At 32.7% G+C, this 18735-nt stretch overlaps 1 protein-coding gene across 1 annotated transcript; it reads left to right on the top strand.

Moving 5' to 3' along the window:
- Positions 1–5266: 5266 nt before the first annotated feature.
- Positions 5267–6089, top strand: LOC111990429 (gibberellin-regulated protein 1). The gene is made up of 3 exons (XM_024022199.2): positions 5267–5460; positions 5591–5633; positions 5774–6089. The coding sequence occupies exons 1-3, from the start codon at positions 5383–5385 to the stop codon at positions 5953–5955; spliced, it is 303 nt and encodes a 100-aa protein (XP_023877967.1). The 5' UTR covers positions 5267–5382; the 3' UTR covers positions 5956–6089.
- Positions 6090–18735: the final 12646 nt, after the last annotated feature.

Genomic DNA, 18735 nt, shown 5'->3' with positions numbered 1-18735 from the left:
GTTTATATTATAATCTTGAATTTTTTTTCCTCCCTTCAGATTTTTCTATAATTTTAATTATAATATCTTATCGCCATATATAACCTATATACTAGATTTAAAATTAACAAAAAATAAAATCATTTGAAATTACAAAAACATGAGACATTAAATACTTTTTTTTAGGGGCTAAGTAAATGCATCAAAGAATATATTCAACATTATCTAATTCATTCATTCACTCACCTGTTATATATTTTCCGTAAAAGCACAATTAAATTTTTAGAAAAATGTATACTAAATTTAATAAATTCTTAATTAGTTGATTTTTTATAACACAATTAAGATAATGTAAGTATGCTACTAAAAAGAAATAATTTAACATATATAACCTTTATTTTCAGTCCTTAAATTTTGATTCAAATTCGTAATATATCATAATTTAACATATATAACCTTTATTTGTAGTCCTTAAATTTTTGTTCAAATTCATGATGTACCCGTACGTATGTACGTTTACTTTTTGTTTGTTTGTTTTTTTACAATAACAACAACAATAAAAGTAAATCTTGAGCCGAATAAAATACATACGTAGAATCATCCACAAATTTTGTGATTGATGAGTAGGAGAATTAAGCATGAAATGAGTAATTGAATTTGAGAAAAGTGTTCCTTTTAATGTTAAATTTGGATTACACAATTTATAATTTATGAATCTTACATTCATCATCATCTTTAATTTATTGAAGCAAATTGAATATATATATATATATATATATAGTTATTGAATATGGGCAAATAATGCCTCCACTTCTTCTTCTTTGTTTTTGAGAAGGAACATTGAAAATTTTCATTGAGATGAATAGGCTAAATCAATCTAAATTGCATCTATAAATTATGGCGGGACATTTTCCATCTACACTAAAACTCGAGACATTTTTAACATGTATTGCAAGGTTATGGAATACATATATTGTTGCCTTGGTGCCTAGCCTGTCAAAATCTAAACCTCCTTAAGGCTCCTGCCATCCGGGTTTTTTTTTTTTTTTTTTAGAAGGAAAATTGAAAATTTTCATTGAGATAAATAGGTTAAATCAATCTAAATTGAATCTATGAATTATGGTGGGACATCTTCCATCTATACTAAAACTCGAGACATTTTTAGCATGTTTTATGATTATAAAATATATTATTGCCTTGGCACCTAACATGTGAAAATCTAAACCTCTTTTAAGGCTTCTGCCATCCGTTTTGCATTTTGCAAAAGGTGAACATAAGGGCAAAGGATTCCTCCTTATTTTTTATTTTTAATGAATTGCAAAGGATTCCTCTTCATCTGCAAGTGTCTTCATACTCAATATTCTTCCACTCATATAATTGAGTATGATGAGGTTGATAATTGTCGTCTAGTAACTTACTAAGCACTACTTACTTGAGCATGGCTTACCTACCCTGTTAACAAGGTTGACTCATTTATTATTTCATTTCATTATGCACTTATTTACAATTGGCTAGTCCAAGTTTGACTAGTTTTGGATAATGATCAGTCATGTCTTCCTGGCATGATCTTGTTTCTCACATAAGGGAAAAAAAAGGAAAATAAAAAGAGACATATATCCTAGTCTTCTAGAACAAATACAATATATTACATTACAAATGTGGGACCAAGTTCATTAAATATTTTAATTTTGCTGGTGGAACGTCCTCCACTGAATCATAAAATCCACCCTACTGCTTGGTTAGCTTGATTCCTATGAGCCCATCTAATTGCCCTTTAATATAAAGATATTTTTGTACAACTTTATTGTTTAGTAGTCAGTACTCAGTAGGGTAGGCCAGAGGAATCGATTAATATTACATTTCATAATAATAAGTAGAAATAATAATAGTAATAATAAAGTCTTGTTTCATAAAAAAAAAAATAATAATAAAGTCTTGTTTTCTTTTTGCTTTTAAGTTATTCATATAGCCTTCTCAAAAAAAAAAAAAAAGTTATTCATATAATTATTTGAAATTAGAGGAAATTCCAACTCTTTTTTACAATTATGTACAAACACTTAAAAATGACTTAGTATGTATTTATTTTTATTTTTTTTAAACGAATCTATTTATCGTGCCATATATTTTTTTATAACAATTTATTGTGTTATAAAACACTTAACTTTTAACGATTATTCGCAATTGAGATAAGTAGAAGTTACAGTTATGTTTTCAAGTTATTAACTATCCTTCTAAAAAAAAAAAATTTATTAACTATTATACAAATCATTCAATAGATATTGGTAAAGGAAAATTGAATCTATCATACTTCGGAATGTAATTCTTTTTTGGTGGGACAGAATATGTTTTTTAAAAGTTTAAAACATCAATTTTTTTTTTAATAGCCAAAGGCCTTGTAACTGAATTGACATTTCCTTATGCATAAAGTACTTAGGGGTCTAGGAGAGAAAGGTTCGAACTATGAGATTAGCAATATATTGTAATTATCTCTAAAAAAAAAACCTATTTTCCAATAAAAAAGAACAAAAATGTTTAATATTCTTAAGTCATAACCTTAGGAAAGAAAAAGAACTATGGACTAAAGTTTTATTTATTTTTTGAATAAATACCATGAACTAATTAAAGTGATCATTCTTAATTAATAGTAATACATCCCATCATTATCAAACATCTATAATTGATGTCCTTTTTTTTTTTTCTTTTTAAACATTTAATTTGAGCATGATGATGACAATTTGGCAAACGCTTCATGAATGACAAAGAGGCTGAATATGAATGAATACAGCTGTGGTGCAACTTTGTACAGCTGTTTGATAAAAGTGGCTATATATGAGTGAGGCTTTATTTCCAATTTGCCACCAACACATCACAATCGCTTTCTACGAAGAAAGTGGAACTCTCTCTCACAGGTCCCTGACTCTCACGACCCTCTGAATATATAGGTTCCCCCACTTGTTGTACAAACATTTTTGATTGTCAAAAAGCGACACTGTTTCAATGTTTTATTAACTGCACGTGTGGACAATGGGGTTGTCACCTAGCTTACTTCCCTCGTGACTTGAAAGAATCACCCCCTTTTTTTTTTAGTGGTATAAACCAAAACACAAAGATAAGAACTAGACTGATAGACTGACGTTGAATTTGTTGAAAAATTAGTAAAAGAAAATACTAAGATCACTATAGAGTTCACAATTTTCATAACTTATCACATAGCAAATTATAAATAGGTTCACATACATTTTTACTATTTATTATGTAGTAAATTGTGATAAAAATTGTAAAAATAATTATGATCTTAGTATTGTTTATTAGTAAATAGACAAATATAAATGATTCCTAGAAAGTTATAACTTTTACCATTTAGCCTTTTAAAAAAAATACAAATATTATTAAAATAAATAAAATAAAATAAAATAATCGCATTCGTAGGGCCCCAAATATATTTTACAACAGAAACTCCTTTTATAATTTTATTAATACTGATAACATTTTTCAATTTATAAATGCAAAATGAATTGCGATTTCTGTAGGAATACCTGAAGGGTGGGGGTGGCGGATGATTGAGGTAATTAAATTGATAAGTTGGAAAATAAGCTGGTTTTCGTACCATGTCAAATACATCACATCACCAATAATGCACTCCAAACCAAACTATTCAGTCATTATTCACTGATTGGTTCCTGTGTGGTAGCCGAAAGAGTTGGGTAGGAGATCAGGTCTTATCATATTATGTGACATTAATTACCGATTAGGTAATTGTCATTCAGAAATATGGGTGTTCATTATAGGATTATCAAAGTATAGCCTATTACTGGGCTTCTGGCATGGTCACTCAGCCTATATCCAAATATAGGGATTGAGATCCAAATGCGATAGCAATGGAATACATTTTCAATGGTTTAGATCAATAATTAGAAGGTAAAGCTTTTGATATCAATTATTAGATTAAGAAAGTTAAATTTTTTTTGAAAATTTAAATATTATGAGTGAGATTGCATGGGACAATAGCCCTAATTATTGCACAATCCCAAATAAAATGAGCAAAAGTTGTAGAATGAATCAATCCTCATTATGTGTCACAATTATTATTATTATAAAGTGCTTTCACAATGAAACATTGAGGTGGTGATTCTTCAAAATTGAATATTAAAACTCACAATTGATCTTAAAGTTTTGAGACTAAAACTTCTTTTGATTTTTGTTTGTTTCAAACACTTTCTTCTTCTTTTTTCTTTTCTTTTTTTATTTTTATTTTTTATTTTCATTTTTTATATAGTTACAATATATAGGAGAGATAAGATTTGAACTATGAACATTTCCAGTAGAAAAACTAAGAATTGCATGTTAAGTTATAAGACTTTTGCCTATCAATTACCTTAATTTTCTAAATATGAGCGGTGTTAATCAATAATCTTATAGCTCAATTTCATGGTTTGCTCTCATTTACTTGGAGAACTATGGTTTAAATATCTTTTTTCCTAATGATGTAAATATCAAACTGTTAATTTTTTTTTTTTAATCCGTGTTAATATTAGAGTTAGAAAATTTTTTCTTCCACTCCCACTGACTGATAATGTATCCATGGTAATATGAATTTAACTACTGATGCGTCCATGGTAATATGAATTTAACTACTAATGCGTACATGGTAATATGAATATAAGAATTAAGATTCATTAGAGTTTTCAAAATAATTCTATTTTGTTTATTATTATTATTATTTTTAGAAGTACTGAATTTGTTGACTTTATTAATTATAATTGAGCAGTACCTAAGTTGCATTCTTAAATTGTTTCAACGTGATCAGTTCAACACTTAAATGTTTTTTTAATGGCCGGAGAGAAAAACTTTTTCCGCAATAGTATAGCTTTTCCCAATGGGATAGAGTCAAATTCAATCAAACATCGTTTTATGTTCAAGGTTTCGATATTTTATGGTTGTAAAGTAAAACAGTTTATCGCAGAAGTGCCATCTCAAAAGGGGTACGTTAAAACTAAAAGCTAGTGAAGCTACCTTGAACCACTTGGAATTGAAAAACGTACACCTCACAAGAACTAATAGTAATACAAAACAAAAGTGCCTACTCTAGATGATTCCAATTTTCCAAATTGCTTTTCATTACCAGATATTATCTGCCTCGTCACTATATATGCTTTTTAAATTCCACGCACAAACTACATGTCATAATGAAGAATGTCCCTACTATTCATGCACCCACATTTTTTTTTTTTTTATATATATTATTAATTCTTTCTCGTTTTCACTGCCTAGCTCACATAATAGTCACATATATTTGCTATAAATAGGAACATCCTTAGCTCACTTCTACTCACAAAATATTGAGGTTTTCAACTTTTCAATTTCAACTAGCTCTAGGCTCTAGCTTCAAATCATCAGCCATATATGGCCATCTCAAAGGCTTTAATTGCTTCTGTTCTCATTTTTCTTCTCGTTATCCATCTTGTTGAAGCTGATCAGATGGTAAACTTTATTTTAGCAATCATCGAAGACCTCACATAGTCTCTTTCCTCTTCCTATTGTTTTCAAAATTAAAACATGAAGCCTATATATATCACTTTCTAACATCATAACATGTTGTTGAGTGATGCAGGTGAACGCAGATGCAACAGAAGGTTCTCCCAGTAAAAAAATAGGTGACTTTTATCTTCTTCCATAACTATGTTAATATGTGTATGGTACTGTTTGATCGAATAATCAAAGTTAGCTAATTCTCTTCACTTATATATGTTTTTTTTTTAATTTTTTTATTATTATTATTATTTTTTTAATTCAGATTGCGGAGCAGCATGTAGTGCGAGGTGTCAATTAGCGTCTAGGCAGAAAATGTGCAAGAGGGCATGTGGGACTTGCTGTGCTCGTTGTAGCTGTGTTCCTCCAGGCACTTCTGGGAACCGTGATGTATGCCCCTGCTACGCCACCATGACCACCCATGGCGGCAGGCTCAAGTGCCCTTGAAAATAATATATATCAGTATATATACATATCAGCCTTGCTTGGTTGTGTTGGTATTATAAGAGAAGATTATGGATGAGTGTTTGTCTTCGAAAATAAAGGTGTGTACTAAATAGATGCATATATCACTTTGTATATGTTAAAGCTGTAAAAGAAAGTTTGTAATCTCACTCTCACTAACAATCACACTCTCTCTCTCTAACTCACGCCATCTCTCAATCTCTCTATCTCTCTCTCTCTCTCTCTAACTTAGTTTGGTGTTTGGGAAACAGTTCTAAAAATGTCAATAAATGAATAAACGGTTAGAAATACATGGTTAAATAATTAAATATATCGTATCTTAATAACTTAAGTCTTGAAGAGAATCGATAATTTAATATGATATCAAAGCAATTTATCATATCTCAAAGCTTAAAATTTTTTTTATTTTTTATTAATGGGTAATTTGACATACTATTTATGATAAAATCAATGAAAAAAAAGATATAAATTTATGGCAGAAAATCTAGAGCTGAGGCCGTGATATTGGTCAAGCTGTGAGCCAGCTCGAATATTAGATTTAGCATATTCTTGCGTAATAATAAGAATGTGAAAAATACAGTTCTATATAGAATTTTGTTTGGCTTATGGAAGAGAATTCCTTTTTCTTTTTATTGAGAGGTTTTAGTTCGTGATGCTAACTGGCCTGTTGCCGAGCCCGAGCTTCGGTTCCCTTCTTGCTTGCAGCTCGATCCATTGCTTTTTGTGCTGTTTATATTGTGTTTTCTCTTTCTTTAAAAAAAGAAGAAACATAAATGATATATTTTGAAGAATAATAAAGGGTCAAATGAGGTCATCCAATCATCCTAAGCATGACAAGAATAAATTTTTTAATATCAAATTTGCTGTGTTCATTGGGGTACTTGCATTTTTGTCTCTCATTAAAGAGGGCCATAAGCAGAGAAAATAGACAAATGCTCTTTAAAAAAAAAAAAATCTAGCATTTTGTTCTATTTTTTAAACTAATTTAGAAAATGTCTCTCTTTTAAAACTCGATTTTCTCAAAGTTGAGTTATAAAAAAAAAAAAAAAAATTTGGAGTCCTATAATGACGTTTTAAGCAGTCTATAGTGACGTTTTAAGGACCTATAGTGATGTTTTGTAACTCGATCACCATGAAGTTGAGTTACATGCAATTTTTTTTTTCTTTTTTACCTATAACTCGATTTCATGTATATCAAGTTACGAAACGTCACTATAGGTCCTTAAAACGTCACTATAGGCTCTTTAAAAACACCACTATATGGCCTAAATCGATTTTGAGAAAATCGATTTTCAGAAAAGGGACATTTTCTTAATTAGTTTGAAAAAGATGGCAAAATGCTAGATTGTTTTTTTAGAAAGGGAAAATACCAATTTTTTCCGGCCATAAGCTTACCAAAAATTATTATGTAATTTTGGATTACGTAATACATTCATGGTAAGTATTACTATGAATTTTATTAGTGAGATTATTAGTTTTTCCTGGATTACATAACATATTCATTATGGGTTCTACTATTAATTTAATTGGTAGGATTAGGAATGTTCATGGTTCCAATCGAATCGGGTTTGGGCTCAACACACATTTGATCCAAACTGATTCGGTGGAGCCACCATCAACCCATCGCTGACTGAGAGGATGATCGGATTGGGCAGGTTAGAGCTTCAACAAATGTCGGGCTGACTAGTTGAGGTTGAAGATCTAGAAAATGACAAGAATTCGGCTAAGAAAAGATGAAAAAGGGCCAAAATCCGGTGAGATCTTGGCCATTTTCGGCAAGATCTCGGCTAGATCTTCTCGAAAATATCCTAAAGTTCACAGGATCTACAACATCTTGTCAAAAAAACAGATGGGTTGGTCGGTTCGGGTTTCTCATATTTGAGAGGAGGAGATCCGATATCCGACTCGCAGATCTCGATTTTTGGAGAAAGAAATCTATCGCCGATCGCTGGAGCAGTCGGTTCGATCTGCAGCAGTGGGTGGGTCAGGTCTAGCGGGTCCTTGGACAACTCTTAGTAGGATCTATCATAAATGTGAGAAGAGAAAGCACCAAATCACCATACTTTAAAAATACCCAATAACTACTCTAGGTTCATAGTTATTTTAAATGGAGTTAGAACTAAGGACTCAACTCCCCCTCATCATGGAAAAACATATGGGAGATATAGGAAATTGTTGATGCATTTGGTTCATGCAATTTTTGTAAAAACAAAAAAATGAGAGAAAAATTTAGAAAATAATTCAAAGCTTTACTTGATTTTACCATGTATCTATGTCCACAAGAACATAACATATTTATACTGCCCCCCTCTATGATTATCAAAAATATGGTAATTGATTATAAGAGAATTGGTAATTAATCTTGGTATGTATTAGAGTACATGATTTTGAGTTCAGGTGATCTTGAGTTCAAACTTGATCTCCCCTACTCCTCCGATTTCAAAAGTTAGAAGTTTCACATATTTAACTCCACTTATTAAAGGGACTGGGCTCACACATGAGGGGTATTAGAATAATGTTTAAATAATTATGTTTATAATTACTATCAAACTTTTATTTGTCATGGTATCATTGCAAGTGATCATCGATTTGAAACATATCTCAACTTTATCTCCCACCTAAAAATTTAAAATTGGACCCTACTTGTTGAAGAGGCGTTTGGGCTTTTATACAGGAGGAAAGCAACTCTTGATTTTCATAATTTTATTTTCATCAAATAAATGTAAGGTAACTCTAGATTTTCATAATTTCATCCTCACAAAGTCATATCCCTTTCCAACTTCATTTTTCAATTCAATCACTGTTTATATTGACAATACAGTGTACAAAGAGAGACTAGTCGTGAGTCAACAGAAAATTAAAATTTTTCCTGCCAATGGGACAGCAGAATCTCAAGCCCATAACATCTCACATAATTTGTTTTGTTGAGAGCTGAAACGTCAACAAAAATTGTTCTAGTCCATCTCCATCATTGGTCCACCACATTTAGGGCCTGTTTGGATACTACTTATTTTGTTGAAATTAAAAACTTATTATTAAAAGTATTGTAGATAAAGATAAAAGTTAGCTAAAATAATATAGTGAGACCCATAAATAGTACCAAAAAGTACAGCGGGACCCATAAATTGTAGCAAAAAGAAATAATTTTCATTTTTACAGGTATCCAAATGTAGGTTTAGTGTGTGTTTGGAACGCACTGAAAACGTGTGTCCCAGCATTTAGATGAAACAATGGTGGGTCCCGTGCACTGTTCAAAACTAGGTTCCACAGTACTATTCATACATTTAAAAATTATTTTACTACAGTGTTTTCAGTTTTCAGTAATAAGCGATATTCAAAAAGAACTTTACTATTCTAATCACAAAAAATTAACCTCAAAATGACCCAGATATCAAACACCCCTAGCTCCCTTACTTTTCCTTTCTGCCCCACTTCCCTAAAAAATAAAAAATAAAATAAATGAAAAAATCTTAAACAATTGCCTTCTCTGTATGATTCCAAAAACTTTTCTATCAGTATTCTAGGTTTTTTCTTTTTTTTGGTGGCTAAATTCGATTACTCCTATATTTCTTGTAATCAGTAACTTCATTTTGAGATTAATGCCAGCAATTACAATATATTGCATGCCATTTATCACAACAAAAAGAATTTAAATATGGCTCTTCCTTAATAATCGTTAGAAATGTAATGAGTCTTGTAACGCAATGTGGTGGGCCTTTTTGTGTTGTTGGGTTTCAATACCTCCTGCTATACTACAGCCCGTGGGTCTAGGGTAAGAGAGTTAGGATTCACCTAAATGGGCTACACGTTAGGCCAACTTGTGCACAAGTTGAGCCATCCCAATATAGATGCATTTTGGCAGAGGCATCGCAGGCTAAGTGTATGGCGTGCCCATAGCAGGAACAATTGTTACAGATTTTATAGCAAGAATACAATATGGCAGAATAACTGTAATACTAAATGAAACAAATGAGACAAACGCGAAGAAGGAAGATAGCTTAATAAGGTTATGGCAGAATAATACAACAAATGGAATTAACGCTACAACATACAGTTTAATAATAGAATGGTAAACTAATCACCCAATAAGCATAAATAACAAAAAGAAAACCTGTTTGCCAGAAAATTAGGCTTAGCTTCTCAGTAAAAGCGAGTTCAAGAAGGGAACCAATCCCCAATGTAAGTAATTTCAAGGAAGGCTTCTGCCATATAAGTTACACACTTTGGAAAAGGGCCTAAATGGTTTAAGCTTCAATCCTCAATCTCTCAAAGAGTGAGTCTATCAAGAGGGAGAGAAAAAAGTAGTCTATTGATGTATGCCTCTATTCCTACCACTTGTCTTTCTAGTGTGTGTGTGTGTGTGTGTGTGTGTGTTTTTTTTTTTTCCTATGTATTCTTTTTTTTTTTTCTCTATTTTTCTATTCTTTTCTTTCTACCTCACTTCCCTTTCGTTCCTTCCCTTTTTCACTGTTCACAGCTACCCCTTTTTATACTATCTGCTATAGTGAGATTTACCATTTTTACCCCTCAACTCCTTTTGGCTCCTTATAGGTTTCCTTCCAGGACTGCCCACTGGCCTGCTGACTACTCAGCTACTATCATTGCTTTGAATGTGTTGGTTGCACCACTTTCCATTTTTAGACAAAACTGCTTATCTTGTTTCTTACCTCTCTTTGTTTTTCACTTTCTTCATCTGGATAAGGATTGAGCCTCTTCCTTACCTACTTTTATGGCATGTATCAAATGGGTCTAGCCCATACTTAACTCTTTTGGGTGAGATGTCATCTTAGCAAGATATCTCCCCCTAAAGGAGCTTGAGCGGGAACCCGAAAATAGACTCCTTTTTCTCCCCACCGCCAGACCACACCCTCTAAAAGTCTTGATCTATGGCCTATTTGCCATGTATTGGCTAGGTACAAGTAGGTGGTGCCCTGGCCCTTTGTGTATGCTCCACTCTGTTTGAACTTTGTTTCTTTCTGGCCTTCACACCATTTGTGCTGCCTTCATGTTTGTTTGATTCTACTACATGTGCTAGTTGGTGTTTATCTTTTGTGGCATGAAGGATGTGTGAGCTTTTGGGCTCATATTCCCTGCCTTTTATCCTTTTTTGGATTGGGCGTTGCTTGGGAAAAAGCCATCATGATTCTGCTACATGTGCTAGTTGGTGTTTATCTTTTGTGGCGTGAAGGTTGTGTGAGCTTTTGGGCTCATATTTCCTGCCTTTTATCCTTTTTTAGACTAGGCATTGCTTAGGCAAAAGCCCTCATCTTCCTACTGAGCCCATGTTTTCCTTTTCTCTGACAATGGGCCTTTTGGCTATTGATTCTGACATACCACTTTATCGTGCCTACTATAACTATACCTTTCTTTTTACTTTTTGTTACCCTGTGGGCTTGCAAGCTAATGTTCCTGTCATGCTAGCCATTTTCTTCATCAATCTTTTGCTCAGGGCTTCCTAGGCCCACATTTCACATCTTTACCTCTTTTGGGCTTTATTGGCCAACATTTCTGCTATGCTAGCCCATTTCATTATTTCATTCCTCGGGCTTCCTCAGCCTGTTTACTTCCTCTTTACCTCCTTTACTCCCATGGGCTTTTTGCTACATCCTTTGGGCTTCCTTGGCCCAATTACCACATCATTACCTCTTAATAATTTTCAAGCTTATTGGCCTTTATGCCAACCCATTGAGTTTGCTAATTCATTTTCTGGGCTTCCCTGACTCATTTACCTCTTTTTTACCTCTTTTTATTCCCATGGGTTTAAGAAAAGTTTTAAGAAAAACTCATTCACTTTGAAACCTGATTTCTATTTGAAACTATTAGAAATTCATCTAAACAATAAGAAAAACATGATTGAACTTATTGAGAGCATGGAAGAACTAATACATCAAAAGAAATCTAATTAAACAATCAAATATGTTGTTGATAAAATTCTAGAAAGAATCACATTGAATATTCATACTGTATGGAAGAAACATAACCCCTAGTCGTAGCAAAGAGTTTAGGCTGCCATTAGAGAAAGGAAAATACAAGGTTTTCTCTCCAAAATTTGTTTTACTCAGCCTCCATTCAAAACCCTAACATCAAAGTGTCCAAAGAAAATAAAACTTTTACTATTTTAATTTTCGTCCAGATTTATAGTAGTAACCTGTGAGTTAATTTCGGCCTTCAAAAATTATGAATTTCGAAAAACTTAAAACTGGAAAGTTGTAAATATTTAAGTCACGGTTCCAACTCAATTGGATTTTTGAGAGGAGAGATACGCCCAAAATACTTATCAGTGCTCAAATCTGATTTCTCCTTTTTAGATTCTACGTCTTTGAATTCTTTCCTTATTTGAAACTTCCAAACATGGTAGACGACCCAAGCACTCCAGCTGCACCTCCTTAGACATTTAAGCATGGTCCTTTAGCTCCACTTTAATTTTAGTTTGGCCTCCATTCGCTTACAAACTCCTGTAAACTCATCTTTTTCACATGATTTCTTGAAAGTGAAAAATTACATGCAATGAATGACATCTTATTCAAGAAATTATGTAAAAATAAATAATAGGAATTAATGCAAATCATGACTTAATTATACAAATAAATTATAGTAATAAAGAGATAATGCTCACAAAAATATATAACAAATATATATTTTAAGGCGTTATCAGTTTACTACTTCATTCTTTGGACTTTCTCGGCCCATTTACTTATTTTTTACCCATTTTTTAATTTTTTTTAAAAAAATTCTTGTTGACCTGCTAGCCATCAATCCTGCCATTTTAACCTGTTGGGCTTGTTTCCTCATTCCTTTACCGTTTTCCCCTTCTCACATTCCCTGTATTGTTAAGCTTCTTCTGCTTTTGGGCTCTTTTGTTGACACCCCATTTTGCAACCTGCATTTAACCTCACATGGGGGGTAAAAGGATACTTTCACTTTAAAAATATGCATCTTGATTCTAGCCATTAGATCATTGGACTCATTTCATCAAAATGATCTTGATGTTGTAACGATCAAATCGACTGGTCATAAGCCTTAATCGGACCATTAGATTGAAAGTTATCATCAAATCAAGTTTTAATGGCTAAGATGTACTATCACAAATTGAGCCCGACTATATGTGATTATGAACAAGTGATTTCAATTGGTTATAGGTGTAATCAATTTGAGATCAATGATGTATCATAATTTAATTGGTTAGGACTACATTTTATGGTGAAGTTGCATACACCTAATTAATTAGATAGTTAAACATTAATTATTCAATGAGTAATTTGTGTAACTATCTTTTAATTAGAGTAAATTTGGAACCAATTAATTCTGAAATGGGAGTGATTGGAGCCATTCAAGTTTTAATGGCTAAGATGTACTATCACAAATTGAGCCCGACTATATGTGATTATGAACAAGTGATTTCAATTGGTTATAGGTGTAATCAATTTGAGATCAATGATGTATCATAATTTAATTGGTTAGGACTACATTTTATGGTGAAGTTGCATACACCTAATTAATTAGATAGTTAAACATTAATTATTCAATGAGTAATTTGTGTAACTATCTTTTAATTAGAGTAAATTTGGAACCAATTAATTCTGAAATGGGAGTGATTGGAGCCATTTAATGTTAATTGGGAGCTAATTTGGGACCTATTAATGTTAATTGTGCTGAAACCATTTTCTAACAAATGACCTCTGCTCACCATTTTATCAATATCTCTCAGAATATTTTGAATCTGTGAATGAGGTTAATTTTTCCAGAAACTAGACATCCGGGGCTTCAATTTGAGCACAAGAACGAGACAATTCCGATCAGAATTGGGTTAGATATGATTTTTCGAAGTTAGCTCTACAAGCTGTTACAGAAGCTACGGGAAAACCGAATTTTGGCTCGCTCCCCACTCCCACCAATCTCTCCATTTAATGCACCAGATTTTCCCCAAGGCTAAAATGAGGTCTAGGTTCATAATCCTTGTCAACCCTCATTAAATGGCTTTCCATTCATACTCCCTCCACTACCACTATATAAACCCTCCCCCTCCTTCATTCCAAGGGACCAAAAAATCCTCTCTCTTCTCCTCTCTTGAGTTCTAGTGAAGTTGAGTAGTCTTGTCATATCTTGGTCTTCCTGAGACTCAAGGTATTGAGTGGGACTCACTCTTCCTCTCCTAACTCTTCTTTTCCTCCACCCTAGGACCTCCTTCAAGAGTCTCCTCTTCCACCATATGGATCTTGCATGAAGGTATAATCTCTTTTCCTAATTGTTTCTTGTGTTGCTATGATGAGAATTTAAGATTAAAGCATGATAATGATCATTTAAATTCCTTTGAATATGTTTGAATGTTCTTAGTTGTTCTAATATGTTCTTCACATGTTCTTGGTTGTTCATCACATGTTCATGCATATCACTAGTTTTAATCTTAAATCCATATCAAAAATATGAAAAACATGTTTGTTTAATAATTCTTTCAAATCCTTGACTCTAGGTTATCACCATCCACACATATTCACTAGAATTTATTTTTCAATCCAAATGCAATGTTTAATAAATTGAATTACGGTTTATCACATGCATACACCCATCAAATTCAACATGCAAATTGATTGACATATTGGATGATATGATATGATATGATTGTTGGCCACCATAGTCTAGAAGACCGGTTTCACCGGGCAAGGTGGGTGCCTAACACCTTCCCACCTTGTAACATAGCCTCCGAACTTAGATCAAGGGTTAGTAGATCAAATGCTTATCCTTGTAATTTTCAATTTCTAGATTGTAAATAGGAAACAAAGCCATGTACTTTATCTTAGATTGTATCTAGGACCAAAGCCATGTAATTTTCCTATGATCAATGTAAATTCAATTTCAAATTAATAAAATGAGGAATTTTTTTTTATTATGGTTTTCTTATTTTTCCAATAATTAAATAAGCGGCAACTCCATTGTAAAACCCCTCAATCTAAAGGGGAAAATATAACTAGTCGAACCTCCATTTTGAGAGGCAACACACGACTCCACCCATTCACGTGGGTTTGGCCCAACATTCATTAAAACAGTCCGGGGACGCGGTCTCTCACATCTTTATAAAAAAAATAGGCATCAACACTCAACAAAAGCCTGCGTACCCTCACTCACTCACTCTTTCTCTAAGACTCTATCTTTGGGTCAACCATGCAATCCACTTTATCATTTTTTTTTTTTTTTTTTTTTTTTGTGTTGAGGTGACAATTTACATGACGAGAATTTATTCACTATTATATATACAAGAAGAGTCCTTCCTCTCACACGGGGTTATGAGCCTCGATGTGCAACCCAGGATAAGGCCCATGCCCTTTATGAGAGGAGGAATGACTTTTCCTATAAAAGTGAATAATTTTTCATACATGATATTATGCAGTCATATCAATTCTTAAAACGTTGAAAAATGTAATACCCAAGTAGTATTTTAATTAATTTTTGTTAACCACACACTTGCTAGCTCCAATGCAAACAAATAAAATGGTAATTTTTCCATTAATGTAAATTGGATGCAATTCTATAAGTACACCTTTGGCTGATCTATATATATTGATTAAAGTTTAAAATAGTAAATTAGGGTTTAAGTGATAATCTATTGAAAATAGTATTCTGGTGTTTAATAATATCTCTAGTTTAAAGCCCACATCCTCCCCCTACTCTGCTAGGATAATTAAACATGAAATTGAGTTGTTGAAATTTGAGATAAAGTCTTCCTTTTAGTGTTAAATTTATATTATATGATTTGCATGTTATGAATTGTACATATTTTTGTATCATCATCTTTAATTGATTTAAGTAAAAAAAAAATTAATTATTGAATTTTTTTTATGAGATTAATTTCTATAAAGACTGTAAAACTCAAGTTTTACTCCTTTAATTCCAACATGTCACATCATTATATTCCATATTATAGAATAGACACAACTACACTCAATCAATTCTAATATCCATTCCCTTTCCCTTTCTCTTTTGTGTGTATGTGTTTGTTTCTCAAAAAAGAAAGAAAGTTAATATCTGTAGGGTCAGGATTTGTAGCCCAAACCCAAAATAATGAATTTGTAGAGAGTGGGTGAAAGAGCTGGGTTATTTGTGAATTTAACAATTGTTAACTATAGTCACCGGGAATGAACCAACGTAAAAATGCACTTAAAAGCTAAACAAAATGATGTCCGAAGATGAATATTATTGATTGAACAGTTAAAACAATTCTTAAAGTTACAGTAAAATCTTTTTTCCTCTCTTATTCTCTTTTTTCCAATCCCCTGTTATTAGAGGCCTCTTCCCTTTATATAGCATCCTTTTCCATCATCTCCATTGTCCACTTATTCTTCATCTACGTATCCACTTGAGTATATGTCCTGTCAAGTATCTTCTTTAGCTCTTCGTGAGTGGTGGTAGTTGAGATTACACTGTTCAGGGGTCTTCTCCACATAAATGTGGCTAGGAAAGTTGCTGCAGTGCATTAAACACGGTGGTAGCAGCTTTTTCTTTTAGATATTTCTCTGTTCTTATCATCTCCAGGCATGCCCAAAGCTTATCCTTCTCATTGAAGTCGTTAGGAAGATCACTCGAACTTTCCAGATACTTGTTTGATCGAGACTTCTTGTATTCGAGGAGAATGAACTCTTCGGACTACTGGTGCTCTCTTCGGACTATATTCCTCGTTCATTTCTAGGTATATCTCTTCCACACGGATTCCTTCTCAACCACTTTCTTTTCTTCGGACACACAGTAATCTTCAAGTAGGGCCCTAGGCCTAATATATAAAGTTGGGCTTTTACCCCCCACAATATCCATTTGAAAATCCAATTTAATTATGAGTTTATTTAGATGTTATTATGTGTGATATAATGTATTGAGTTTTAAGTTAAAAACTAATGTGACAATCTCTTATTAGATGGTTAAAATATGAATTTTACACTCATTGTGGACATAACAGGGAGTCGCCACCTAATTTTTGCAGTGGTCTAGGAATTATATATATATATAACGTCCTCTCGAGGAAGGATCATTGATCTAACTACGAGAGATATGAGTTTGGAGTTAAGGTACGGTCTTGGGAAGGTGTTAAGCACCCAAAACCGTCCAACTCTAAGGTTGGATTCCTCTCATTGTGTCTTATGTCATAACCCTATTAAAGGAACATTCAACATTGCATCTATACTCACACGCTAGCATACATCTAATAATCAACATGGCGTCAATCATCCCAAAACCTAATTATTCATCTATCATTGCATATCATAACCTAAGTATACATCTATCTCATCTCATCCAAGGCAGCAAGTATAACACGATACGGTAGAATCAACAAGGCATTGACATCAAGCATATCCCAAATATCCAAGCATAGCATCACATTATTAGCCAAGCATATTCAGGACATTCTGGGCTTTTGCCCTTATTTTTATTTTTATTTTTTTATAGCAATTTTTCCTTATTTCGAAACTATATAGGGATATGCTCCTGTTTCAATACTCGATTACTATAAAATCGAGTTTCAATGAAATACTCAATTAGTAGAAAATCGAGTTATGTCTGATTAAACTTTTGCATGGAATTTGAGTTTCAGGAAATCCAGTTCCATGCAAAAAAAATTTAAAATTATAAGTGTGATTGCTCCATATTCAAGGAGACTTATAGTGGTGTTTTTAAGTCTTATAGTGGTGTTTTTAAGTCATATAGTGACGTTTTTAAGCCCTATAGCGGCGTTTTCTTAAAAAAAATTATTTCCATAAGTCTGATTGCCCCATATCAGGTTTAAGGAGCCCTATAGTGGCATTTTTAAGCCATATAGTGATGTTTTTAAGCCCTATAGTGGCGTTTTCCTGCAAATTTTTTTTGTTAGTCTGATTGCCCTATACTAGGTTTAGGAAGCCTTAAAGTGACGTTTTTAAGTCCTATAGTGACGTTTTTAAGCCCTATAGCGGCGTTTTCCTACAATTTTTTTTTTAATAAGTCTGATTGTCTCATGCCAAGTTTAGGGAGCCTTATAGTGGCGTTTTTAAGCCCTATAGTGGCGCTGTAAAACTCGATTTCCGTAAAATCGAGTTCCATGCATTTTTTTTTCTTTTTTTTTGAAGTTTGATCGGGCATACTTGATTTTCTATGAATCGAGTATTTCATTGAAACTCAATTTTAAGGTAATTGAGTATTGAAACAGGGGCATATCCCTATATAGTTTTGAAATATGGGCAAATTGCTAAATAAATATAAAAAAAAAAAAATTAAGGGCAAAAGCCCAGAATGTCCAGCATATTCATCATGTTCATAAACCATATAATGCTCATCATCCCAATCAAATGCATGTTCATGTAATTATGCATGACTTACCTAACTTATCTCATAGCACCACAACACCTATGCATCAATGCATGTTCATATGCATGTTCATGTGATTCAACCAAGACATAAACTCTAATTATCAATTCAACAATTAAAGCATGTGAAATATGTTATTCTACTAACCCTAGGCCTGACCATGTGAAAATTAGACTCAACAAGACTTAAACAGAGGATTTAGAACTAAGCAAAACAATTAAAATTGCAAGAACCCTAAATTTGTATTTCTGGGCTCGAGTATGTGTACACATACATGAGTATGCATATGCAAGCCTCTAGTATGCGTACACATACATAAGTATGCGCGCGCATACACACCTAGAAATGCAGTTTTAAACCAAGCAACAAAATAATAATCAAAGCAAACCTAACTTGCTTCTAATATAAAACTAAACAACTTAAACTAACAACAAA

Source organism: Quercus suber, unplaced genomic scaffold (assembly GCF_002906115.3).
Source record: "Quercus suber isolate HL8 unplaced genomic scaffold, Cork oak 2.0 scaffold_389, whole genome shotgun sequence".
In the NCBI taxonomy this organism is placed as follows: domain Eukaryota; kingdom Viridiplantae; phylum Streptophyta; class Magnoliopsida; order Fagales; family Fagaceae; genus Quercus; species Quercus suber.
Note: the sequence above shows the minus strand (reverse complement) of the source record. Positions and strands in the feature narration are given on the sequence as shown.

Coding starts and splice junctions, on each gene's coding strand:
- LOC111990429 (XM_024022199.2), top strand. CDS start 5,383: ATGGCCATCTCAAAGGCTTTAATTGCTTCTGTTCTCATTTTTCTTCTC. Junction 5,461..5,590: donor TTGTTGAAGCTGATCAGATG/GTAAACTTTATT, acceptor TGAGTGATGCAG/GTGAACGCAGATGCAACAGA. Junction 5,634..5,773: donor TTCTCCCAGTAAAAAAATAG/GTGACTTTTATC, acceptor TTTTTAATTCAG/ATTGCGGAGCAGCATGTAGT.